The sequence below is a fragment of the Biomphalaria glabrata genome, chromosome 1 (assembly GCF_947242115.1).
Source record: "Biomphalaria glabrata chromosome 1, xgBioGlab47.1, whole genome shotgun sequence".
In the NCBI taxonomy this organism is placed as follows: domain Eukaryota; kingdom Metazoa; phylum Mollusca; class Gastropoda; family Planorbidae; genus Biomphalaria; species Biomphalaria glabrata.
Genome location: NC_074711.1, coordinates 44,029,819 through 44,057,505, shown reverse-complemented (window position 1 = coordinate 44,057,505; position 27,687 = coordinate 44,029,819). Strand labels below are relative to the sequence as shown.

The window sequence follows — 27,687 nt, the reverse complement described above, 5'->3', positions numbered from 1 at the left end:
ATTATATCTCTGTCTGGGCACTTGACACATTGACAGCAGATTTTTGAGACTACAAACATTGTTCAATCTGAACACGATCATCATCACATGGTCAAGACTGAACTCCTTGCCACATATATATTTTGTGCATGCATGCTCTTCTCTGATTTCAAAAAAATGTTTTTACCGAGAATAATTACCAAGAATTTGAGCGGCATCAGATATGTTGGTAGACTCGTCAGCTGCAATTGAACATATTTCGAAATCTGGTTTGTCTGTTAGTTTTGAATGGAGATTTTTACTCTTATCTTTCACTCACCTTTCAATAGTTATGAGACAGACTCACGGCTTCAACAGTATTCTTCTTTTCATGAATCTTTTCCCCCACCATTGCTAGCACTTTTCTATGCATTCGTTGTCGTAAAAAGGCTAAAAATACGTCTCTACTTACAATGTGAACAGTTCTGTAGCTCTCTAGCTCTAAAGCCGACTAATTGTCTTGTTTCTTTTTTTGGTTTAGGCCTAATCTTAAAATCGCGTCGCAAACCAAGAATGCCGCCTTATTTATTTATGTGTTTGGTGTCGTAAAGCTGTTTATTCTTCAGAAAACAAATATGTTGGCTTACTATCGGTACCAATCTATTTACTATAACGTAGGGAAAGATTTTTTTTTTAAACATATTTTTTTTTTGTGGCGAGGGGATTTTCTATACTTTGTGTCGGCGGGCTGGATGGACCGGATGGATTCACGTGTCGGATGTGGCCCGCGAGCCGTATTTTGGGCATCACTGGTCTAAAGCTTCAAGAGACATTAAGCTTACTCCAATGACAATTACAACTTAGGTAGGCTGTTGTGAAATGTAGTTTAATATCCTTAGGATATGTCAGTAAAGTTCACCTTTCAGACCTTGCAACATGATGTAAAGGCCATCTGAATTGTGGCCGTCAGTTAACAAGGGTATCATGTGGTCAGCACAACGACCAACTGCCTTCAACTAATGTCAGGTACCAATAGAATTGGGTGGACTCAAGAGGTGCCCTAAAGTTCCCTTAAAAATCCCAGAAGCCAATCACTTATACCACCACTCCTCCCTTAGCTCGATATTCCATCCTTAGTATAAAATAAGGGGTTGGGTTTTTCTTGTACACTAAGATCTTTTTTTTGACTGATTATGTTCTCTGGAGTAGTTGCAATTTATTACCCTCTTCCATTAGGGAAAACAAATGTACTTACATTTTTCTTTGTTTCAATTTCCAAGCTTCTTTTTCCATGCTGGGTCAAAATGTTGTTTGTCTAATGCACTGCTACCACTTAGATAATGTTTATTCAAAGCATTTTTGTTGTAGATTGATAAGACTATCAATCATGATTGGTGGAAATAATTGAAAACATAAACATTAACAGAAATAATTTACAAATATTTCTTCCCATTGAAATTAAAAATTGAAGCTAGTTTAATAGTATTCAAGCAATGTTGCGGACTGAAGAGCCATTACATTTTTTAGTGACCCTAATCCTAAACATTTTGCTATAAATTATTTTCTGTCACAGTGTGTCCTTAAATAAATTACCAACTTATTCTTTTATACAATGTAGAATCTTTAAAATATTTATTCTGTCATTTATGTAACATTAGTTTGGAATAAATTGCCTATACTATAGGATTAATTAACGACTTCTACTGCTAGTATAAATCTTAATTGGATGATGAAATTTATTTTGCCAGAGGTTAGAATTTAACATTTACAATTAGACTAAACACAGAAAATGACAACAGAAAATTTTGAAGCTGAAAAGAAATTGTTTTATTTTCTAAGCCAAGCTTTTGTAGTCATTTAGCACAGTGCTAGCTGCCAGTCGACCAGCTGATCCCATTACACCACCACCTGTTGTCAAAGAGCAAAAACAAAAGTTACTGTTATGAAACAGTTGCTAAATTTAAAGTTAGACTGCTGAGAAACAATATTACTTCAAAACAATAAGGACTTTGAAAGATAAATAAAACTACTCTAAGGATTTCTTTAAATTTGTTACTTCTATAGCCTTCATGCCTAGATATTTAAAAAAAAGTCAGCTCTGGCACACCACTGTTGTTTTGAATAGCACATTTCATTGAAACACATTGGGTTAAGTCTTTAATCAAGATGCTTTCTTGGAAATACACAGAAAGAGTTAATATATTTATGATACCATGGCGATTTGTGTATCTTTTACAAAGTTCTGATCCACCAAGAATCTGAATAAATTATTAATGATTCCTCATGAATCAAAAAAAAAAAAGTACTTTTATAGAAGATTCTTGGTGGGAGTAGCACAGAAGATTTGATTTGATTTGTTGATTTGAGGCACATCGGCACAATTTAGGCCATGTCGTGCCTGCAGTCCCTTAAGGACTACTCTCTCTCTAAACAACAAGGGCCAGATTCTATACAGTCATATACGGTAATTAAAATTAAGGTCTATTCACAGTTAAAATAGTAAAGGTAGTAAAAATTTAAATATTTGGTAAAAATCTAATGTAAATAGTGCATGTTCACAAATTCAGAAATCAGATCTTCGTAGATAGCCCCACTTCCCGAATAAAGCCCAGTACCTTCCCAGGGTCGACATTATTAAATAGTGTTTTTAGATTAGTGGCTCTAAAATGTTTCGCCCTGACATCCTGGTATCTGGGGCAATCAACGAGGATATGTTCCACGGTGAGGCGAGAGTCACAGTACTCGCAAAGTGGGGGCTCCTCTCTCTTCAGTACAAAAGAGTGCGTGATGTAGGTGTGGCCAATCCTAAGTCTGGACATGGTTGTGCTACCACGCCTTGTCAGACCCTTAGATGTGGGCCGCCACCTGACATCCGCCACAATCTGCCTGAGTTTACTGTGAGTCTCAGCCTCCCATCGGTTCTGCCACTCTCGATAGGTGGCAGAGGCAATACTTTGTCTCAGGTCCGAGTAGGGAATTTGGGTTCCTGACACCGCATGATTTAGGGCTCTCTTTGCTTCTCTGTCTGCGGCTTCGTTTCCCTCAATGCCAACATGGGAGGGGACCCAGATGAAGGTGACATCCCTACGGTCGGCTGTTATTAGGTCCAACAGCTTCAGGCTCTTATGTACCAATGGGATGTCAGTCTTCATCCGCCCCAAAGCTTGCAATGCAGATTTGGAGTCGGAGCAGATTATAAATTTACTCCTTTCTGATGCTTTTACGGCCATAAGTGCAAGCAATATTGCGTGCAATTCGGCCGTAAAGATGGAGCAGCCATCGGGGAGTCTACGGGAGATTGTTTTGTTCCGAAAGGAGCAGGCACACGCGACCTTTCCCTCCATTTTGGATCCGTCTGTGTAGATGGTGCCACAATCTCTGCAGTTCCCTAAAGTGGACTTGTAGTATGCTTGGGTCTGTATTTTCTTTTTTGAAATTAAGGATGGATAAATTTAATTTAGGTTTATTCATTAGCCAAGGAGGATTCTGAGGGGTTTCTATTTTAGAGATTTGGTCAATGGGTGGGGTTAAATTTTGGATGGGTTCTCTCATTCGAAGGCCCAACGGCTGTATGACGTTAGGCCTTCGATTGTATAATTCTACCTCTGTGGGGTTAAATATGGAGTCAAAAGCAGGGTTTGTGGGGTTGGATTTTAGCTTGACTATATACTGCATTGCAAGCTTTTTCATTCTTATATCCATGGGGAGTTCTCCAGCCTCCACATGGAGACTTGGGATAGGTGATGTACGAAACGCGCCGAGACAGAGACGCAGGGCAGCATTTTGTATTGGTTCCAGTATTTTTAGGTACGACTTCCTTGCTGCTCCATATATTATGGGTCCGTAGTCTAGCTTGGATCGAATTAGACTCCGATAGAGCAGCAGCAAGGTATCTCTGTCAGCTCCCCAGTCCGTATGGCTGAGTACTCTTAGTATGTTTAATGACTTTTGGCATTTCTTCTTAAGTTCCTTAATGTGGGGGAGAAAATTAAATTTGGAATCTAAGGTGAGGCCTAAAAATTTTGTAGTTTTCACGACAGGGATCTTCTTTTTGTGTATAAATAGTTCAGGGTCTGGGTGGAGCCCCCTTAGATTACAAAAATGCATACTAACTGTTTTGGAGTCAGAGAATTTGAAACCATTATAGTTTGCCCAACCCTGAATTTTGTTTAAACATAACTGTAATTTCCTTTCTAAGGTGTTCATGTTTTTCCCATAAGTAAGAATGACAAAGTCATCAACATACAAAGAGCACTCTATGCCAGGGGACAGCGCATTTATGATGCTATTTATTTTAATGTTGAACAGGGTGACTGACAGAATGCTGCCCTGGGGTACACCCATTTCCTGGTCATGAGTGTCAGAAGCGGAGTTGCCCACTCGGACCTGAAATTTTCGATCTTTCAGGAATTCCTCCACAAAACGGGGGAGGTGTCCCTTAAGCCCCATAAGCGCCAGGTCACGTAGAATGCCATGTTTCCAGGTTGTGTCATAGGCCTTTTCTATATCGAAGAATACAGCTACTAGATGTTCTCTTCTGAGTAATGCATTTCTAATATAAGCTTCCAGCCTTACCAGGTGGTCAGTTGTTGTCCGCCCCTGCCGGAATCCGCACTGGTAGTTTGAGATCACTTTATTCCTTTCCAGGTACCAGACCAGCCTACTGTTAATCATTCTTTCCATGGTTTTGCAGATGCAGCTTGTTAGTGCTATTGGTCGATAGTTAGCTGGGTCAGAGCCGTCTCTTCCCGGTTTAGGTATCGGTATAACTGTGGCTTTCCTCCAGCTGTTTGGGAAAGCGCCTGTTTGCCACACACAGTTATAGACTCCTAGTAGGACTGCCAATGAGGGTTCGGGAAGGTGCTTGAGGAACTGGTAATGGATTTCGTCTTCTCCAGGCGCTGTGTCATGTGACTTGTCCAGCGATTCCCTCAGTTCCTCAAGCGAGAACGGTTTGTTGTAGTCTTCATTGTTCTCTGACCTGAAATCAATGGGGTGTCTTTCCTCCCTGGTTTTGACTTTTTGGAACTCTGGCGTGTAGTGTGCAGTGGATGATTTTTCTGCTATTGAGGATGCAAGGCAGTCAGCTATTTCTCTGGGGGACGTGACAGTTCGTCCTTGGTTTTACAAATGCCCTATTGCATTTGATTCTTTCCCTTTGATTCGCCTTACTGCCTTCCAAACCGCTCTAGCAGAAGTTTTGGCATCCAGACTGCCGACAAAACTTCTCCAGGAATTCCTTTTGGCTGACCGTATGGTTTGTCTAGCCTTTGCTCTAGCTATCCTGAATAGCTTTAGGTTTTCCTGGGAAGGATTCTTTATAAATGCAGCCAGTCGTTTTTTTCTATCACCAATAGCACTTTTGCAAGCTGTATCAAACCATGGTTTGCTAGGCCGTTTTGGATTTGCAGAGGTTAGGGGTACAACTTTCCTGGCTATACTTAGTAGCTTGCTAGCAAAGGTATCAGCTGGGTTCTGTTCATGGAGGATATTTTCTGTGATATCCTCAGAGCATCTTTTTTGGAATTGTTCCCAATCGGCCTTATTCAGTTTCCACCGCTGAGGTTGTCCCAATGAAGGGAGATTGTTAGTAATGATGATTGGGAAGTGATCACTTCCCCGTAGATCATTGCTAACTGACCATTTAAAATCGTCCAGAAGTCCGGGGACGCATACGGTGAGGTCAATGCATGTGAATGATCCAGTTCCTGGGTGCAAGTAGGTCGGTGATGCATCATTAAGTATGCATAAATCATGTTGGAGGAAGATATCCTCCAGCATACGACCTCTTGTGTCGGTATTGTTGGATCCCCACATGGTGTTATGGGCATTGAAATCCCCAAGGATTAAATAAGGCCGGGAGAGTTGTTTCAATAGGTCCTCCATGTCTGTTCGGTTTAATGGAGCGCCTGGTGGTAGATACAGGCTGCAGCAAGTGATAACCTTGTGAAGGGTTATCCTAGCTGCTACGGCCTGTAGTGTGGTCTGTAGTTCTACCCTCTCATGGGGGATGCTATCCTTCACAAGGATACAGACTCCACCTGATGCTCTCTCTGCATCCTCAACATTCTTGGTGTAAGCACGGTAGCTTCGGAAGCTGATGCAATCTTTTAGAAATGTTTCCTGTAGGCAGACAGCTACAGGAGTCTCAGAGTCCATCAGTAGCTGCATTTCCTCGTAATTGGCCTTGAGGCCTCTACAATTCCACTGTACAATTCTGGAATCCATGGCTTATTCTAGATGACCTACTTGGAGCTATTTGGCCTTGGGAGGCCCCCGGAGGGGTTTTCCTTTATTCCAGTGACCTTGGTATTTTTATTCTTGGGTTTGGATGGAGAGGAGGACAACCCCCTTTTGGGGGAAGTCTTTCTCTCTGGAGAGGGGAGATCCCTCTGGTTAGAGCGGAGGTTATTTCCTCCTCTCTCACCTCGGGCATCCTCTCCGCTTTGATTTCTCCCCTTAGGGAGTTGGTCAACCTCTAACTCAGTAGAGGTTGGGGTGTCTGGCTGGGTTCTCTGAGGAAAACCTGTGTCAGACATGATGTCTCCGGGTTCTCCCGGAGTATTGGTTTTGACATGCTGCTCAGTCTCCATGCTCTCATCAGCGAGCACAGAGAACCTGTTCTTTAGCATGACAACAGGGCTTTCTTGTTTCTTCAGAGGTGTGTTCTTTGGCGGTGTTTTCTTCTGAGTTGGGGGAGGAGGAGGGGGTGGTGGGGTCAATGTGTCCGTCTGTGTGGCTATGGATCTTCCTTTCTTAGCAACAGCCTGGGCGTAGGTCTTTGTCAAGCCGAATTGGCCCTTGGGTAGGGCCAGTACAGCCGATTTCGCCTGGCTAAAGGTACATCCGTTTCTTGCCTTGTACTCCTGCACGGCAACCTCCTGTTTCCACACAGGGCAGTCCTTGGAGTAGGCTGAGTGGCCAGCTTGACAGTTTGGGCATTTGAACTGGGCTGTGCAGCCCTTGTCCTCATGACCCTCTCCAGCACATCTGGCACACACAGTGTTCCTCTTACAGACTGCCGCGCCGTGTCCATAACCCTGGCACTTAAAGCACCTCATGGGGTTAGGTATGTAGGGCCTCACTGGAACTCGTAGGTATCCTGCCTTCACATACTCTGGCGGTGTCCTAGTTCCGAATGTGAGGATAATAGTGGCGGTTTTGACCTCCTCACCCTCCCTGCGCCTGGTAATGCGCCGGGCATGGGTGACTTCTTCAATGCCCTCCACCATTTCCTTCTCGGAACATTCCAGTAGGTCCCTAGAGCTGATTACACCTCTGCTGGTGTTCAGACTCTTGTGTGGCATGACTTCCACTTGGAGATCACAGAGTCTTCTGCATCTTAAAAGCCCATCAGAGTGTGTCTTGCTGTCTACTTCTACAAGGAGTTCCATTGTTTTGTGTAGCTTAGACACACTCTTGGGCTCTCCCACTACTGACTTGAGTCCCTTATAGATAATAAAAGGGCTCAACTTGGTCAGGCTTTTTCCCTCCTCTGTGCATCTAACCACCAGAAATGATGGCCAGGTGGCACAGCTTTTTGGGACCTCCTCTTTTTTATCGTCAATTCGTCGTTTCTTGCCCAGACATAGGTTTGGGGCAAGTAGTTTTGTGTGTGTTTTTTTGTCCATATATATTTTGGTTAATTCGGCACCTGTGCTCCCCACCCGCCATCGAGTCCAACAAGGGGACGGGCCATTCGGATGTCCAGAATGAGCCCGCCAGGGCTACACATGTGCTATACTCAGTCAGCTGCTACATCGGACATGTGTCCGATACAGCAGCTCCCTGATTGACCCTCCAGCCACCGCCCTCCAGCATAGGTCGACGACCTATGCTGGTAGCTCGGCATGACCAGCCGGTTGACCCAGAGCGGGCCATCTGGGTCTCAGGTCTAGGGGAACTTGGAGCCAAAGTATTGTGTTGTTGTGGTTTATCCTCAGATAGCCACCACTCAAACACCAGGATCTCTTTATCCCCCCTTACCCGTCGCAGTCCACGGCAAACGGACTGGTCTAGGACGTAGTGAGAATTTAAAGTTAAGGAGACAGTGTGATGATCAATGAAGGCAGACTTAGGAAAAGAGGAGGCAGACACAATGATAGAAAAGAAGTAGGGCACTTTTGAGCTCCAAAAGTGCTAAGGAAAGAGGAGCGCAGTTTAACGTCATGTCTCGGGACGATAGCACAGAAGACACAAATTCCAAATACTAGTTAGCGAATACTCAACTGGACACATATCAGTAGTGCAAAAAAAAATTTAATGAATACAATTTAAACTATTGAAAAAAAAAAGGTTAAACCTGGGTGTGAGCTACTTCCACAAAGATAAAGACCAGTCATGTGACTTCTGTAGTTACTTAGACTAGTAACAGGTCGAGACATGTAAAGCTGATCAAGGGATAAGGCTCCATGAAATATATTCTGTGAAAAAAAATAACACAAAACCTTATGGACATTTTTTTTTTCAAAGTTATTGCTATTTATTACTTTGAAAAGTTGCTATTTAAAAGCTTAGAATTTACATAGATTATTTATTAACAACAGGCTAGTAACAAAAAAAACTATATGAAACATAAGTATAATATTTGAGCTCTTGAAAGCTTACCCCTCCAGTTAAGCCAAAGATTTTTTCTAAATCAGGAGGTGCTAAAACTTCATATCCAATTATTGACTTTGTAAAGCCAGGGGCATAATTTTCTATACTGCTAAACACTGAGGAATCAAAGGTTAACAGAGAATTAATGAATGTCAATTATAAAACCTATTTACTATAAAGGATAGAATAAATATCTTGTAAAAAAAAAAACAGAAATATAAAACACCTTTGTTTGCATACAATTGTCTTTTATCATCAGTCCACTCCCCATCTGATAGATGATAAGGTGTAAATTGTGTGAATAACAGAACCACATGTTGACCAGCTGGACACAGTGTGGGGTCTAGGCTGGAGGGAATGACCATTTCCATCATTGGTCTGAAAATAAACAAAATGTAGATATATTACAGACACTACTTTATTTTGAGTTTTATATAATATATATATATATATAAACTGATTTAACCTTACATAAGAACTATTTGCAAAAAGATTAAAACTCTTAAATCCAAACAAGATTTACTTCTCAGAGACTTTTCCCAACTGAGCATGTAAATAAGCTTCATGTATCAATTTTGAATCCTCACAGTTAATGTGGATTGTGCTACGGTGATGAGGCATGACCTGGTTTTTACTTAAATTAGGATCAGCTATGAAATTTGGAATTTCACTAACAGCCACTGTTTGAAAAAAAAACACACAAAGCAAAAGAGTTAATATTGCAATTGTAACATAATGAAAAATTAATATATTTTAAAACACATTTTTTAAACACAGCGTAACATTAGTCAATCTGTCTCTTTAACAGCCCTAGTAGAAATTTGGTCATAGAACACATTCTTCCATTTACAACTATCTGTTGTCTTTTCCCAAGCTCTTTTTAAGGAGATAATTTTATTGGTCCAAATAAATGGATATTCAGTTTGACTACAATAGTTGACCTCAGCAATGCTACTATAACAATAATGATAAAGATGCATTACAAATAACTTAAAACACACACACACACAACCAGCACATGATGAATTTGGATTCTAGGTACAGTGATGACAAATGATCTTTAAACTTTCGGACTGAAAATGGAATAATGGAGTTTTAAAATCTTTCTGCTCTAGCCTTAATGGAGAGAAGCTAAGCACTTAGTCTACATCTGATGTAACTGTGGTTTAATGGAGAGAAGCTAAGCACTTAGTCTACATCTGATGTAACTGTGGTTTAATGGAGAGAAGCTAAGCACTTAGTCTACATCTGATGTAACTGTGGTTTAATGGAGAGAAGCTAAGCACTTAGTCTACATCTGATGTAACTGTGGTTTAATGGAGACTAAGTCTACATCTGATGTAACTGTGGTTTAATGGAGAGAAGCTAAGCACTTAGTCTACATCTGATGTAACTGTGGTTTAATGGAGAGAAGCTAAGCACTTAGTCTACATCTGATGTAACTGTGGTTTAATGGAGAGAAGCTAAGCACTTAGTCTACATCTGATGTAACTGTGGTTTAATGGATGCAGATTGTCTTTAAGGATTTTTTGGAACGGTATCTTTCTGATATCACAATAATAAATTATCCCCAATTACATTTTACATTGTAGTTTAATAAGATAAAATAATATTGTAAGAACTAAATAATGAGCATTTTTACCATTAATTTTAGTAACAGGTGATGTATAGTCTACACTAGAGATTTCTTTGTAAAGTGATTCTGGTAACGATCCCTAAAAGTTAAACATAAAACAAAATCATTCTGTAATGTCTTTAAAAAAGAAATAATTCATAATTCTTTACAGTTTAACTGAAATAACTGACACGTCTAGGTCGACTTTCACATAAAATTGACATATTGATGTCTTTTTGATGTTTGTAAAAGATATAAAGACACTATATTTGTAATAGGCAGTATGGCATCTTAAAATAATAATGCTCAACTTGTTTTACAGAATTATGACTTGTTAGGAACTGTTAGGTCTGATTAGCATATAGGTATTTCAATTTTATATAGTTCATTTATAACACAAACAAGAAAAAAAAAATTTCAAGGGGTGGAGGAGGTGGCAGGGTAGAAAATGTTATATTTTTCAAAATCTCTCATCCATTAGTTATTAAGAGTAAAGTAATCACTCTTACAAAACAGTCATCTGCTTCATAAAGGAGGAATTGTCTTAAAATGTTTATTATATGGATTAGCTTAACTCAGTGGTTCTCAAACTGTGGTCTGTATAAAATTTAAATAACTACTTCCCTAAAAGCCAGTTTATCAGACTCAATAATTTGAAATATAAACTTGCCACTGTTTAATATGTCTATTACATACTATTATATGATGACCTAGACCAAGGATTTTAAAACATTCTTCACTTGGATATTCCTGGCTGGGCATTGAGTCCTTTTTCGTGCAGACAAACTCAGATCCTATTAACTGATAAATCCATACTAATACAGGAACTGCTTTTTTAAATATCCACAAATGAGGAAAACCAATATTTAAACAAGGATACCACAAGTATTTGTTACAAAAATCACACACAAAAAAAAAATACCAGTGACATTACCTGGGGTAACAAGTTCAAGAAGGTTATCTTAGCAGTGGCATTAGACAACACAGCTTTTGATCTGATTTCTGTGCCATCTTCAAGGACCACACCCTGAGCAACACCATTGTTTGTGAGGATTGAGCTCACAGGCTGGTAGAAAGAAAAGAACTCTGTGTATACAAACAAATTAACATATCAATGCAAACCTACAGTGAACCTACTCCACACCTACCGGAAACCTACAGTGAAAGAAAAAAAAATATGTAAGGAAACATTAAAATAATTTAAAAAAAAAACAAACAATAAACCTTGTTGCAAAAGACATCTGCTCCATGGTCTGTTGCACAGTTGGCTATGGCTTTAGAAACGCTTCCCATTCCTCCTTCTACATAGCCCCATGCACCTTTGATACCTTCCAGCTCTCCCATAACATGATGAAGCAGAACATACCTACACAAAGTGTCAGCAAGTAACTTACTTTTTAAAAACAATTTTTACTGTTAGATGAATCATTAACACTTAATGAAAACATCTCACTTTATGTCCCATGGTATAAATGATGTGTTTGTACTTAAGACAGAAAGACAAGCCTTATTATTAATTTTGTGACTACCTGAAGGCATTCTTTTTTTAGGTTATCAAATTATTTATGAATCAATCAAAGGCTTAATAATAAACATTGCTAATAAACTTCCTACCCACTGCCAGCTTGAAAAGGGCTTATCATTGCTCCAATAACACTATCTGTAGCCAAGGTTGCCTTGAGAGGCTCAGATTCAAACCAGTTGTTTAAAATCTGTTTAGAAAACAAAAATTAAAATAAAATGTACTTGATTGTATTAAATTTATAATGGAATATATTTTATTGAATGATGAAAAAAAAAACACATTTGAAAAGAACAAAAAAAAAAAAAAGGAAAAAAATAAAAAGCATTCATTTTTGTTTGTAGGCATGAAAAATGTAGGAGTATATACAACAAATTTAAAACAATAATTAATTGTATAATAAAATCATTGATTAGTCAAAAGCCCCATAAGATTAAAAAACAAAAAAGCTTTATTTTAGTAAATTTAGTAGGAAAAAGGATAAATTGTTACATTCAAAAACAAACTTGGAAATTTTTTTTTTTAAATGACCTTTTTTTTATTATATTTTACCACCAATAATTAATATACAAAACTAAAACTTTATTTTATGAATGCGTTATATTAATAAATGAAAAGCAGAATGAGAAATGGACATTAAGTCTTGTTTCCTTTGATTGTATTAGCTAGTTAGTAAAGAATAACTAACCATAAATTAAAAACCAACTACACTACATGCTGGTTTATAAAAAAAAAAGAATTTTGTTGGTCTAATAGTGATGAAGCCATTATTGGAAACTACACTAGCACTGACCTCTAACTGCTGCATATGTAAATGCTAACAAAATGAGCATTATCGGTACTGGCAAAGAGAAACTTAAAAAAAAACTTTATTTTTTTTGCTGTTAAGTATTTAGTATGATATTTCTTTCAATCAATGAAAAATAGCTTATTCAGTCAGAGGACTTTTATAACTCTGTTTTTATGTTAGCTACAAGTAACATAAAAAGTCTTTCATAAAAAAAAACATTTTTTTTTCAAATAGAATGTCAGAATAATCAGTAAGTCCCATCATTTAGTTTAACATATTATACACACAGTCAGAGACCTAATCCAGAACATAAAAAAAAGGACAAAGAAATATGTACATTTCTTTCAAGAGCCGTTTCATCATCATCACTAAATACCCCCCCCCCCCCCCAATAATTCCACCTCCCTAAAAGCTTGGTGTACTAGAATCTTTAGATGTCAAGAAAAAAATATTATTTAAAAAAAAAAAGTAAAAACCTTGTTCTATAACTACTGCATGCAGGACAACATGGACACTCCACATACATAGACACTAACAAAAAAAAACAAAAAAAAAACTCAACACAAAAACAATATTTTGTTTACTTACAAGACATAAAATTTGTCACTGTTGAATAGAGTGCAACCATTAGCAAAAAATAAACATCACAAGATGTTGCACTAGAAATATTCTTCAATTTGTTAAATTTTAAATACCAGTGATTTTCAAATTTGCCAGAATTTATATGATAATGGAATACCACAATTAAAACATACTGAAGTATCAAAGGTTAATTACCTTCATTGCTGGTGCAGTCATAAACTCATAGAAAGCTGGGAAATCTTTACCAAGACTTTTCACTACAAACACAAACAAAAATACTAATTTTATGAATCTTTTAAAAACTATCTATTCTGGATTACACCTTGTTCATTTAATAGTAATTACATTTCTATTCAAGAAAATAATTTTCAAAAATATGATGTCTCTGAAGATTTATTTGAATATAGCAAAAGTTAAAGTAGGTTAAAACAATCCACTCATACTATTGCCACACTCAATTATCTGAGTTCAAATGTCAGATGACTTTCTCCAAAGAAAACCCCTCTACTTCCAGGAATAGTATATTTTTTTAGTCTGCATATAATGCAAATATTTAAAAAACAAGGTTACAAAGACAGTTTGTGTGGAAACACAAACTTAAAATCGGCCCCCGAAGTGGTCCACCCAGGCAGGCTTCAATATTTTCAGAAAGAACATCCAAATGAAATGATATCAAAGACAAATGAGAGATAAGAATGGAGAAAGAAGGTTGACAGATCTTGTGTAGTGCCCCGATGGTGCTGCAGATCAAAGGATAGGTGCAAGTGAATGCAAAGTTAGATGTGAACCTGGCCTAATTAGTTTCCCATTCAGACCTTGTGGTCTATAGGGCAGATGATGTATAGTTCATCTGTTTTTGTGGCCTACGGATAACGAGGGTATCATGTAGCCAGCACAACGACCAACTGCCTTTACTTTTCCCCAACTAATGTCAGGTACCCATTAAAGCTAGGTAGACTCAGAGGCGCCCAAGGATTCCGAAGTTGAAAATCCCAGTCTTCACCAGGATTCGAACCCAGGACCCTCGGTTCGGAAGCTAAGTGCTTTACCGAGACTCTCCTGTGTTTACATAATGTAATTGTTTTGAAAATGCTTAGTCTTTTTTTTTTTTTTTTTTTTTTTTTTAAAGGAAACCTCAGAATTTGCGCTATTCAGTTTTAGCTTTATCATCATAGGAATCCTTGGGCTTTATGCCTCTTTTCTTTGCCTCTTTTTTGGGCTTTATATGCCTCTTTTATGGGCCATGTTGCCTCTTTTGTGGGCTTTTTTTTTTTTTTTTTTTTTAATATGTTTTTATTTGTAAGTTATCATAATTCACACGTATTAAATCATAAACAATTGAAAAGTGATTAACCTAAAAATATAATAACAGTAATAGAAATATTATTTAATATCGAAGACATACTACCTAACCAATGAACCCCCTAAAGACAGAAAAATGATACAAGTATACTCTACTCCAGAACAATCAACACAATATCAGATATCCCTGACCCCCAACACCCTATTTCTGAAAAACTACATGAGCATTATACAGGTATATGAAAATCAAACTAGATAATTCTCTACCCTAAAGTCCATTATTTTTCTAAACGTTAATTCCAAGTGATTAGGATCAAACACCTTATTATTATGTAGACATTTGAGCCAGGTAGCCCAAACAAGATTCCTGTATTCGGAAACAATAATCAAGTTAAAGTTATGTATCATTTTATTTTTTAGTTTTGGCAGCTTGTTTAAAATAATAGACAAGTTAACATTTACATAATTGCCACAGTTTGCTTCCAATAGGTCCATTACAGTACTTCTAACTTGAAGGAATAATGGACATTCCAAATACATGTGTTTTTCGTTATCAGCATTTTCAAGGTGGCATAATATACATTCACGGTCATTTGCCCGTCTTCTAACCATAGGGGTCATCCCAAAGATAAGTCTATAGCTAATCTCTCTAGCTTTTGGTGGGATATGTTTACTGTGTAGGTTTATGAATGTGTCCTTGAATTCTGTCACCCCAAGAACTCTCCCCCACTTAATCCTATTCACTAGGCTTTCCTGTAACAGCTTTTTAAGTGTTATGTATGATTCTTTGGTTTTGTTGTGTATTAAATGTTCATTACCAGGTAAAACTCTTGAAATAGATCTGTAAAATGGATGAGTGACTGTACCAAAATAGTGAGGAGTATCATTGTGTATTGGAAGAAGACTACTTAATCTTAAACCATAATAGTAAATTGTCAAGGGAAAGTTTGTTGGGTTTCTAACTACTTGACCTACAAATTTTAGCCTTAGTGACTGTATTTTTGTTTTAACATCTTGCAAGTTTATCCCCCCATCCTCTTTGTTTTGAATGAGTGTAGTGTGCTTAATGCTCCTAATAGTGTTTTTAAATATAAAGCTTCTAATTAACTTGTTCAGCTTGTTTATGAATTTAGGAGGTGGCTCTGTAATGTTAGCTAAATAGACAATCTTTGGAATGACCAAACTATTTATCAATACAGCTCTACCAAATATTGTAGAACCTGTGTGCTGATAACGTTTAATTAAGTTTGAGGCTTTGACAAAAATATTCTCCCACTGGTCTTTACAATAGAACAAAGGATTACAGGTAAAGACAATACCACAAATCTTGATTTTATCAACAATTCTGAAAGCGCAATTCTCTTTGAATTTCCATTTCCCTAGTCCCATTACAGAGGATTTATTTATATTTATTTTTGAACCACTAGCTTCTCCGAAAAGTGTAAACTTCTTTAGTATATTCTCAATATCTTGCTCTGAAGATGGAAAAAAGGTTGTATCATCCGCATAGGCTTTGACTTTGATGGTTGAGAAGGAACGACCCGGTATATTTATCCCAATAATGGATGGGTCAGATCTTACAGATTCCAAGAAGGGTTCCAAGCAAAGGATATACAAGAAGGGGGATAAGGGACAGCCCTGTCTGACAGACCTTTGTATGAGGATACTCCTACTGAGAGAATGATTAATTATCAATCTACTTGTTGCATTGGTATAGACAAGCTTTATATATCTGATTAACAGGGAACTTATTTTACATTTCTCAAGCACCTTGAACAGGAAGCTATGGCTTACTCGGTCAAAGGCTTTTTCTTGATCTACAGATAAAAGAGACACATTGAGGTTTTTATCCTTACTGTACATGATAAAATCCCGTAAAAAATGCGTCATGCCGTCAATGTTTCTGTCCGGGATACAACAGTACTGGTCATGTCCGATAAGTTGGTTTATGAGTGGTTTCATTCTTAGGAAAATCATTTTTGTGAGAAGTTTATAGTCCGTGTTGAGAAGTGAAATGGGCCTATAGTCGCTAGGTGAAGTGTTATTTTCAGATTTCTTAGGTAAAAGTGTGATGTATGCTTTGTTAAAATTTGGAGGAAAATGTCCCAGTTTAATGGCGTCGCTATATAGTCGCAGTAAGAGAGGACCAAGCAGGGGGAAGAAGGTTTTATAGAGTTCAAATGTTAAGCCATCTGGACCGGGTGATTTATTGTTCTTAGTCGAGTCCAGGGCAGTCCTGAGTTCGTCTAGCGTAAATGCACTCCCTAAAAGATCTTCATCTGTCTTGTCCAGCTGGTTGCAAAATTTTAGAAAATTATCTTGAGCATCAGTATATACTGGCTCTTCACTGTATATAGTAGTGAAGTGTTTTGTAAATATATTCTTAATATCTTCATAATCATCTACTTTATTCCCCTCACTATCTATGATGTTGCTTATTATTTTACTTGATTGTACATTCTGTTCAAACGATAGGAATGGTTTACTAGGACCTTCATTACTTAAGTAATTTTTACACCTAATCTCAGCACCCCTATAAGTATACTTGTTTAATTCCTCTAGTTTTAAAAGAGTTTCTGTTTTAACGATTTCATCATCCGTGTGTAATAATGTGTATTTGAGTTGTTCATATTCTTGCCTCCTACGTCCCTGAGCTAATGTAGATATTAACTGGCTTTGCTGCTTGATAGAACTTTTTAGGAGAGGCCATGTCTGTGTTAAATCGAAATGTGGATCTTGTATATCTTGTAAGTAAGAATTTAGATTAGTAGAAACTAACTCCACGAAAAGGGGAATTTCCAACAGAGAATTGTTAAATTTCCAGTGGGATGACTTTCTTTTAATTTCTTTGTTTTTTATGTCCAAAGTAACTAACACCGCTTTGTGGTCTGTGTATTCTAGTGTTTCTTCCAGATGTGACACCTGACTTATATAGAAATGATTAGGAGCATACACTCTATCTAAGCGCGTCGAGACGGGGTATGACCTATGCACCATGGTGGTGTCACGACCCATAGGTTCTAGTGTCTTGTAAGCATCAACTAAATTAAAATTCCTCTCTATCTCCTCTAAGAAATTAAGATTCGGAAAGGTTTTACGAGAGGGAGGACCCACTGCCAAAGTAGTCTGTTTATCTAATGCAGAAGTTATGTAATTGAAATCCCCCCCTATGATAAGCGTATCCTCTCTATAATTATTGTTTAGTATATCGATTAAATTTTCATAAAAATCCTGTTTTTCCGCGCTCTTTGCTGGTGCGTAGATGTTTGCAAGTGTAAATGTTTGATTTCCTGATTCTACTCTAATGATTACTATTCTTCCCCTGCTGTCATTAAATGCATGCACTACTTTAAACCTATCTGAGACTAGAAAAATAGCTACCCCTCTACACTCGTTACCTAGGCTAAACCAGCCCTCTTTCAGCCCTATGTCGGATGTGTATTTGCGTGATTTATAATGTGTGTCTATATTTGTTTCTTGAATGAAAATGAAGTCTGGCCTGTATTTTCTGGATAGGTGTACAATGTATTTTTGCTTGTTTCTAAGACTACGTATATTTAATGATAAGATTGTAATGTCTGTCATGACTGGGTGTAAAAGTAAATTTAACCAGTTCTAGTGGTTAATTATGGGTGTTCCCCCCTCATCTATTACCAATGTGGGTGGAGTCTCAGGAATGTCCAATGCACTAACATCAAGACTCGTGTTAGGAGGGCTTACAACTTCTCTTATAATACGCGGGCTCGCGAAAAGATCCTCACACGAGGAGACAGATAAGCATCTCTTCCTTTTCAATTTTGTAGGAGACCCAGGAGCGGACCTAACATGCTCTTTAGAGCGGAACCGCTTTTTTAGTTTGAAGTCTTCGACACTCTGGGGAGTTTCAACCTCCGCATCAACAGCTATCTCTGGTGTACTGGCAACAACCGATGAAGTAGCTGCATCCGCCATCCTAGATGAAGCCGCGACATCCGACACTTTAGATATCTTCTTTGGCGACACTTTGAAGACTCCTTTTTTTCCCTTCTCTACTATTGTGAAGCCATCCTTCTGCAACCATTTTTCGATTTCCTTCTCCTTGGGATTACCTTCTTTGACCGCCTGTGCATAGCTCAGAGGGCCTGGTTTCTCCTTGGGAGGCACAGTTCGAGCCGGGCCGGCCTTTCGGGTGGGGCACTGATTTGACCAATGCTGGTCCAGTCCACAATGTAAGCCTACGACCTGGTATGGTGACTAGAACTTTATAAATTTTTGGGTCCCCTTCATACCGTAGCTGGATGTAGTGTGGGATGGGTGCATCTTTTTTTGCTTTGATGAAGGAAACCCACTTGTCCGAAGCACCTATTTTCGTCACCTCCACCTTGGATCCTTGCTCTGCAAATGTTTCTATGATTTCAACGATCTTGGTTTTCGCAATTGAAGGCGATACCCAATGTAGGGTAATTTTCAGCCTTTCTTCCTCTATTGGGAAGATCTCGACCTTGAAGGAAGTCTCACTACCGAAAGACTTACCAACAAGTCTGTCTCTTACTTTCGCAGTTGTTGGTACCAAAAACCATGTATAAGGGTTTTCGAACCTATATAATGCTGTTACTTCAGCAGCTGACAACTTGAGAGCCTCTAAAACGCTCCCAATAGAAGATTTCATGGCGTTATTGCCAGATAGTTTCAACAGGAGAGTACCCTTCGGGTGGACAAGACCACCCTCTAAGTCCTTTTTTTCAATCAAAAACGTCGGATAAGACATTCTTTGAATGAATGCACAACAATAACAAAAGGAACAGGAAATAAACAATAAAGGAAGTATGACGTTATTGGAACGCGACCGACTCGAAGAAAATAACAAATATGAAGAAGAACGCAAAATTAACACTGCAATTAGAAAATTCAACTATATCGATATACTCCCCTGACAAATAAACACAGGAGCAATCAAAACTCCTAAGCCAGAAACAAAGAGCGTCCAAAATCCTGCAAACAATGCATTCGAATTCACTAGATCTAGAATACAGATAAAGCATCCGCCATCTTGAAATTATTCTTAGTCTTTTATTCGAATTCTCAAAAGCAATACATAAAAAAAAAATGGTTAAGAAAATGGAGTTTATAAGATTACTATTCGTTCTAAATTAGGTCTAACTTAAAATGCATACTACTTAGCTTTTTCTCTTTAAAAAAGTGCTTGCATAACTGATTTTAAAAATTAGATTTTTCGCTTTCAGGAAAAAAAAAGTAGCCGTTGCATCAGAACTTTGAATGGTCTAAAATATTGTGATGTCGGATTTTCAATATCTTTTCTAGTTTACGAGATCTAAATGGGACAGTCGGACAGACATTTCGCACAAAACTAATAGCGTCTTTTCCCCTTTCAGGAGCCGCTAAAAATGCAAATTTAGTTAAGAATAATTTTGTGTGTATGCATATAATTATCTTTAGTAGTAACAAAAGACGAAGTTAATAGAGTCAATAAGCTTCAATACTTAAAGTGTTAATTCTGTTACATAAACGTTTTGTAATGTCTGATTAAAGTGAGGATTACTTGAATTCAGTAAAACTTTGACAGAGTTTAAGCTGTTCCATTTGTCTTTGAAAGACGAGCTAATCAAGGATGGCAGTGACAGAGGGGGATGATCTAACAAAGTATCAATGGCAGACACAATGCGTCCCAACTGTTCTTCATAAACTGAGAAGGCCTAGATTGTGAAGTAGAAATAAATCATTTATACTATACTAAGATCTCTATTTAAACATCACAAATATAGGACAGTTAATATTTTCTGCTAGAGAACAACTGCTAAAAGTTCATAACAACAATAGAATAGGTAATTTTTATGCTAGAGAACAACTTCTAAAAGTTCATTACAACAATAGGATACTTAATATTTTCTGCTAGAGATCAGCTTCTAAAAGTTCATTACAACAATAGGATTTATTCTATAATAAGTCATGATTAACAAAGTTTCATTTCAGTAGCTATCTACTTGGTTATGGTTATTATAATGATGTTAAAAATACAAACCTTTGCATCCTTCACAGAGAATTGAGCTATCTGTCTAGCTGTTTCCACATGATCACGGCTGATAGTCAAAGATTTTGCTTTACCATTTACACCACCAGGTTCAATTAATGGAGTGTATGAACTAGGATTGCGCAAATAGATCTTCAAACCATATTTCTAAACAAATCAAATAAGTCAAATGAAATTCACTATTTAAAATATTGCCCATACTTAAAATACAATTTTTCTTTTCTTTTTTTTTCCCCAATAGTTTACACATCTTATTCTGGCTTACATTTCACAATGTTTTTTACATAAACATTTTATTATTATTGTTAAATGTTTCAAATTTGTAAGAGAATTCATACAACAGATAGAATCAGAGATTAAGACCAGCTTCATAACAAATAAACAGAGCGAATCAGAGATTAAGACCAGCTTCATAACAAATAAACAGAGCGAATCAGAGATTAAAACCAGCTTCATAACAAATAAACAGAGCTTACTGGTATTAAACATATTAAAGAACACCAGCTTATGCAGAGGTAAATGATTGGCAGATTAAGTAAGAGATCAAAAGCATCACTTTTTGACTACAACAAAATAAAAATCATTTCCCAAAGCTAAAGAACTAATTGTTGTTGTTATGGTTGGATCCACAGAAATACAATAAATATATTGTCTCTTTACTTGTTTAGGTATTTCTCCATTTTAAAGTTATTAAAAAATATGGAACAGTATCGAAAATATTTTTAAAAAAATAATAATATGAAATACATATATAAAACCACTATTTTATGACATGATTTAGGTAATTTTTAAAAACATTTTTTTTTTTACCTATTAACTAAGACTAAGAAAGTGAATTTACCTTTAACTCAAGATCTTCAATAATTTGTGGTCTCAATAGACTCAAGACATATGAAGCCCTTGAGAATTTAAAACCTAGTTTAAAAAAAATAAATTATTCCATAAGTAGTTTGAATTGGATGACGGTCAAGTAAAAAAAGTACTAAAGATGATTACATAAAAATAAAAAAATTGTAAAAGAGTGAGTATTTTTTGTCTAAAAAAGATTTTTCTATTGTTTTTCAATGTGCAATATGCTGACTTTTATTTATAAAATTATAAGATTGTAAAAAAAAACAACAACAACTTAGTTTGTATCACTCTAATGTATCTCTATCACAAAATCTCTACTCAGCCCAACATATACATATGTGTAGTTTACATTAGTTGATTGGATAGGTGTTTTCAGCAAATTATAGCAAACTAGTCGACCGGTGGTGTAGCATACGCCGCTATTTTGCAGGCCGACCTTAGGCCACTGCAACCTATGCGATCGCAGTGGGGCCCGCACTTTTATAGGACCTGCGCTAATTTTAGGTGTATAAATTATTAAATTAAACCATTTGATAACTTATAACAGATTTCCCGCGGCCTCCTGACGATTTAACAGGAGGTCCTGGAAATCTCCTGAAATTGCAAAATATACGAAAAAGTCCTGGAAATATTCGGAAATTATTAAAATCTTTTGAAAACTCATACTAATCTCCTGAAATAGACGAAAATTGTCATTTTGGGGTGTCATTCAATATGGAAAACGCCACTCATACGCGCGTTAAAAAAAGAACAAAAAATGGCGTTGTGCAATACCCGCAATTATGGAATCTAGTGAAAGAAGCTTCTCGCACCTCAAACTAATGAAGAATTACTTGAGATCAACAATTCTCGTAGATAGATTGAAACATTTGGTAGTTCTTGCTATTGAGTGTGATCTATGTAGGAAATAGAATTTGTATTATGTACTGTATGACTTCGCTACACGCAAGGCTCATAAAGTAATTCTGTACATAGTAAAGAATGAATAAAATGCAAAGACGAATTTATTTTCTAATACAAACTCTTAATTTTCACTTATTATCTGTATCCCTACCCAAACTTGGCCCTGCGAAATCTGTTTCACACAGGGCTCTACAATGGTTAAGTCTGGCTGTGCTATTTAGTGACGGATGAATACTACTCCCCCCGCCTCTCTTTTTTTTTTTTTTGCCTCTTAAATTACCTAGGAAAACTCCCTCCGTCCGAGTTGCAAACTCTTGAGCATGCTCTGTCGCCTCGATAGTTACTACAGAGTAGATTACTTCCCCCCCCCCTCTTTTTTTACGTGAGATAGAAATAAAAAAAAAGAGTCATATTTCTTGGTTACAACAGTCCGGCCCTGCTATTTTGTGACTATGTGTTTCCCCCCCCCTCTTGTTTTCTCGTGGACTATCCGCAGAAATAAAGAGAGTGATCTTTCCTTTACTTCTTCTTCTCATTTAAACTGTTGAGTGAAGAAGAGAATTATTTATATAGATTAGTGATAACAAACTGAAAACTCATACCTTTCACATGTACTAATAACAATTTAGAAATGTTTTAAAGGCTTACCAGGTATTATCTCCTCTGTTACTGCAGCCCCACCAATAACATGCCTTCTTTCTAAAACACAAACCTTCAAACCAGATTTTTGCAGATAAGCAGCCTAATAATGAGATTATAGGTAATTTAAAAAGAATTGTTTTATTTTATTAATGCCTATTTTAATATATTGTTCTATTTTAATAAAGTAATGGGAAAAAAATGTAACTAAATAAAAATTACAAGTATTTGATGTTTATCTAAAGCAACATAAAAACAGAAAATATAGAGTTAAATTATTTTTAACTTACTGCAACTAAGCCATTATGTCCTGGGAAAGAAAAAATGAAAAATACTATTTTCAAGTGATTACTTATTTTTAAACTAAGTTAACATGACAGTATGAAGTCCCTATATGTAAATACCAGTATTTGAAATTGTAAGCTTACAGATAGAAATCTTATGACTTTTTAATTTTTTGTTGCTGTCATGCAAAACTTTCAGCAATACATTTCCATAAAAGTTGGCATCAAATAAATCTTTGATTCTAAATAATTATAGAACTTGTACAGGAATAAAAATTATCTTATCTTAAAGATTATCTTATATTGTTATTTAACCTCGGGTAGACTAATTTGCATCCTGTATGTTGGGAATGTGTTTTTTAAGTGTGTGTTAGTGTTACTCTTAAGCTATGCCCCTGTTGTGTATCTGTATGGTGATTAAAAGTGTCAGCCTAATGGAAGTAATATGAGGCCAGGAATGCCAAGAGCAGGTTGAATGGGTCGGCTGTCGTTGTTGATTGTGAGATAGGAACTTTTGTGACTGAATAAAAAGTTGCAGATTTTTATTACAGAACTATATGATGTTTGTTGCCTACAGTTTATACTTAATACACTTATTCATCACTAGAGGTGCAATGGATAGTAGCTCTGGCTGAATATTCTGCCATTTTTCACTATGAAGAATCAGTAATTACAGCAGTGACTGCTACTGAAAGAAAATTAAAGACAAAAATAGATTGTTTCAAGAAATATGGGAGTTAAATCATTTCTGCACATCTGTATCACATAAGATTCACTGCTTAATATGTAATTCCTGCATTAGTGTGCTCAAAGACTACAATGCCAAATGACATTACACTAATCACAAAAAGGTGTATGATGCTTACACCTGGAAAATGAGAGATGACAAGCTACTTGAATTGAAAAATAGTTTAAAAAGGCAACAAACAGTATTTGTCAAGCTTAATTGCAAGCCATAGTAAATCCTTTAGTGAAGGTGATTTTATTAAGAGGTGTATCTTTAAAGCTGTCAAAGTAATTTGTCCAGAAAAGGTGAAAGCATTCACAGAAATAGATAACTAGGATCACTGTGGCAGATAGAATAAAAATGACATATCAGTCAGCTTGCATGAACAATTAAAGAACAAAATAGCTGATTTTGAATTATTTTCATTGGCTCTCAATGAGTCAACTGATGTGATGGGTGTAGCACTGTTGGCTATATTCATAAGGGCCAGTGACAGGAATTTTGTGATACATGAGGAACTACTTGAGTTCTGTTGTTTGCATAACACCACAACAAGGGAGGATGTTTTTGAGAAATTACGGGAGGTGATATTGCAATACAATTTACTTTTGCTAAAGCTAGCTAGTCTAGCAATGGATAGCACATCAACTATGATTGGGCTTAGAAATGGTGTTGGTGCAAAGCGGCTTGCAAAAATAAGAGAGACTGATGCTAATTTTAAATTTGCTCATTTTTAGTGCATCATTCACCAAGAAGCATTATGCGCAAAGCAATTACAGTTCTGACATGTGCTAAGACCAGTATCAGTCACTATCAATTTTATTCATGCTCACGGCTTAAATCATCACCAATTTTCAATGTTTCTGGATGACACTGGACACGAATTTGATTGTGTTCCCTACTACACAGTCCACTGGCTCTCCTGTCATAAAGTATTGAAAAGATTTTATGCACTACATGAGGAAATTGTATTGGTTCTGAACGTGAAAAGTGAGCCTGTTTAACATTTCCAAACTGATGAATGGGTTTAGGATTTGGCATTTGCAGTTGATCTCACTGGTCACCTGCAAGACTTGAATTTGAAACTTCAAGGTATAGATAAAATTGTCACAACTGCATGTGATGATGTGAAGTGCTTTCGACCAAAGTTATGACTGTGAATAAACCAAATATCAAGACTGTTTACTTCTCAATGTGTCAGGAACTAAAATGATACATAGAGTAAAGTGCGAAGTTCGAGCAGCCCCGATTTGTCAAGAGGTTCGAACAGTTCACTTTTTATTGCTAAAACTTTTTTATTTGAATGTTTACCAAATTACTACTATATTGCTACTGCACATGCACCTTTTTTCTTTACTTCCGACGCATACTATTTCCTTTTCCTTGTAAGTTCATGGTGAGGTCAAACTCAGGAGGTGTGGAATTATTCTTTTTTACTACCCGGTAGTGAAGGAAATGGGTAATGGGCTTAAGGCTATTTTTAAGTCTGATTGCTCATCAGCTTAAAGCGAGTATTTGAAGTTGTGGAGGGTGGGAAATGGTGCAATGGATGGTGTTCTTGCGCTGGAGTAAAAAGAAAATGACTTTATAGTGAAAATTAAATATTAAAACATGTTTTTAGATTTTCTTTGATCTGTTCGAACCTTCCATCAACCCGATCGAGCTTACTAACTGGGGAAAAATCTTCTAGAGGAAAAGTACGCTTGGCGATACTTACCCTACACCTCTTTGACTTCATATTTAATTTTAATTAAGCCTAGTGATACATTAAATCCAATCTATTTTTATAGAAAAAAGGATGAGGAATTCAGAGATATCATCAGTTTTTTTCATAGGTCAGACCGTTACGGTGCTATAAAAATCCAAAATGACATGCACAAGACAACAAGTTTAATTAAGACATGCACAGTATAGGCAGTAAATTAATTATCTTATTTATATAAGTTTATTAATAATTTCCTTCAGCACTAAAAGCTAAAAATTCCATTTATGTTTTATTTAAGGTGCACCAGTACTTTAACTAAAGTCTAAAGTTTAACTTTATCAGTTTATGAAGTATACTCAGATAGATCTAGAATCTTATATAATACAGACGTTACTTCAAAAAAGAAGATGATTACGTCCTACGCGTCATGCATTTAGTCATGCATATTAACCAATGACTTAAATTCTCCCAAGTCACTGGTTTTCCTGGCTAGCTCAGGCAACCCATTCCATGCTCTAATAGCACTAGGGAAGAAGGAGTATTTGTACAAATTTGTCCTAGCATATGGGACGAGGAATGTGCCTTTATCTTTGTGTCTTTCAGAGTATTTTATTAAATTTTGTTTTTGTATTTGAAGATTATGGTTCAGTGTTTTATGTATGATTGCTACTTTACTTTTGAGCCTTCTGTCCTGAAGGCTTTCTAAATTTAGTGATTTTACTAAAGGTGTTACTCTAGTCAAATGTGAATATTCGTTTGTTATGAATCGCACTGCTCTATTTTGTGTCTGTTCTAGTTTCTTAATGTTTTCTTGAGTTGAGGGGTCCCAAACAGAGGATGCATATTCTATTATTGGCCTAACCAAGGTTAAATAACATTTTAGTTTTATGTTCTTATTTGATTTATAGAAATTTCTTTTAATAAATCCTAATGCTTTGTTTGATTTTTTGTAGTTTCATCAATATGTGGATTCCATGACAGTTTTTCATTTATTATAACACCTAGGTATTTTGCGTTTTTAGTCTGTGTTACTGGTTTGCCATGAATAAGATAAGTGGAATTAATTTGTTTTAGTTTTTTTGTTACTCTTAACAACTTACATTTTTCTGGGTGGAAAGACATGCTCCAATTTGATTCCCATTTCTGTAATTCATCTAATTCTCTTTGTAAAATATCTGTGTCTTGTGTTGTTTTTATTGTTCTATATATTATGCAATCATCTGCAAATAATCTGACTTTTGTTCCTGAAGTAATGCAATTTGGTAAATCATTTATGTAAATTAAAATAGTAGTGGACCCAAGACTGTTCCTTGAGGTACACCTGAGTTTACTGTTATCGGTGTTGATTTAGAGCCATTTATTATTACAGTTTGTTCTCTCCCTATCAGAAAATCTTTAATCCACTGATGCAGTGGACCATTAATGCCAAAATATTTTAATTTTTTAAGCAAACTATGGTGGTGAACTTTGTCAAAAGCCTTAGAAAAATCTAGTAAGATAGCATCTATTTGTTCACTATTATCTAAACCTTTTGAAAAATCATCAATTAGTCCTATTAGTTGTGTTTCACATGATCTATATTTCCTAAAGCCATGTTGGTATGGTGTGAGGACATTATGTTTCGTTTGTCTAATTGGTTTATGATGTTGCTACATATTATATTATGTGTTCTAGGATTTTACATGTGATGCTGGTAAGTGATACTGGTCTGTAGTTTCCTGGGTCAGATTTTTCTCCTTTTTTAAATAGGGGGGGGGGTGACATTAGATCAATACCATTTATAAATTAAACACCATTTTAATGTTGAGAGATTTGAAGACAGTTATTGAGTTAATCATAATCATAATCTAAATCTCATAATGATGATAATGATTTAAATTATGTAAAATAAATAAAAATGTAAGCCTTGCTTGCCTGCTCCTATTACAATAGCATCGTATTCAGATTTGATTTGGTAATTTCTAACAATGCCCTTTGCATTGCTGCTTCCTAATAATCTTGTTAGCTTTAAAACACGCATAACTTTTGTCCATATGCCTACTCTAGAAGTATTAACTATCTCTAGATCTTTATGATTTATAAATCTAGGTTTGTAGTCTACTATTAAATAACTCTATTCAGACTATTGACTCAATCATATGTTTTGTTGAAGTAGAAAGGTGAAAGGTCAGGTAGTTCAATC

At 36.4% G+C, this 27,687-nt stretch overlaps 1 protein-coding gene across 1 annotated transcript; it reads right to left on the bottom strand.

Moving 5' to 3' along the window:
- Nucleotides 1-1,761: 1,761 nt before the first annotated feature.
- LOC106074885 (pyridine nucleotide-disulfide oxidoreductase domain-containing protein 2-like) lies at nt 1,762-27,687 on the bottom strand. Its single transcript, XM_056038283.1, has 16 exons — nt 27,420-27,687; nt 23,080-23,099; nt 22,799-22,892; nt 21,237-21,310; nt 20,387-20,542; nt 19,907-20,060; nt 13,261-13,322; nt 11,786-11,883; nt 11,396-11,537; nt 11,106-11,237; nt 10,199-10,271; nt 9,080-9,236; nt 8,783-8,934; nt 8,566-8,672; nt 8,261-8,381; nt 1,762-1,866 (listed from the first exon to the last, which is right to left on the bottom strand). Exons 1-16 carry the CDS (start codon nt 27,523-27,525, stop codon nt 1,793-1,795), a joined length of 1,722 nt encoding a protein of 573 aa, XP_055894258.1. The 5' UTR covers nt 27,526-27,687; the 3' UTR covers nt 1,762-1,792.

Coding starts and splice junctions, on each gene's coding strand:
- LOC106074885 (XM_056038283.1), bottom strand. CDS start 27,525: ATGCGTGTTTTAAAGCTAACAAGATTATTAGGAAGCAGCAATGCAAAG. Junction 11,538..11,785: donor CCTTTTCAAGCTGGCAGTGG/GTAGGAAGTTTA, acceptor CACTTTGTGTAG/GTATGTTCTGCTTCATCATG. Junction 8,673..8,782: donor ACAATTGTATGCAAACAAAG/GTGTTTTATATT, acceptor TTGATTCCTCAG/TGTTTAGCAGTATAGAAAAT.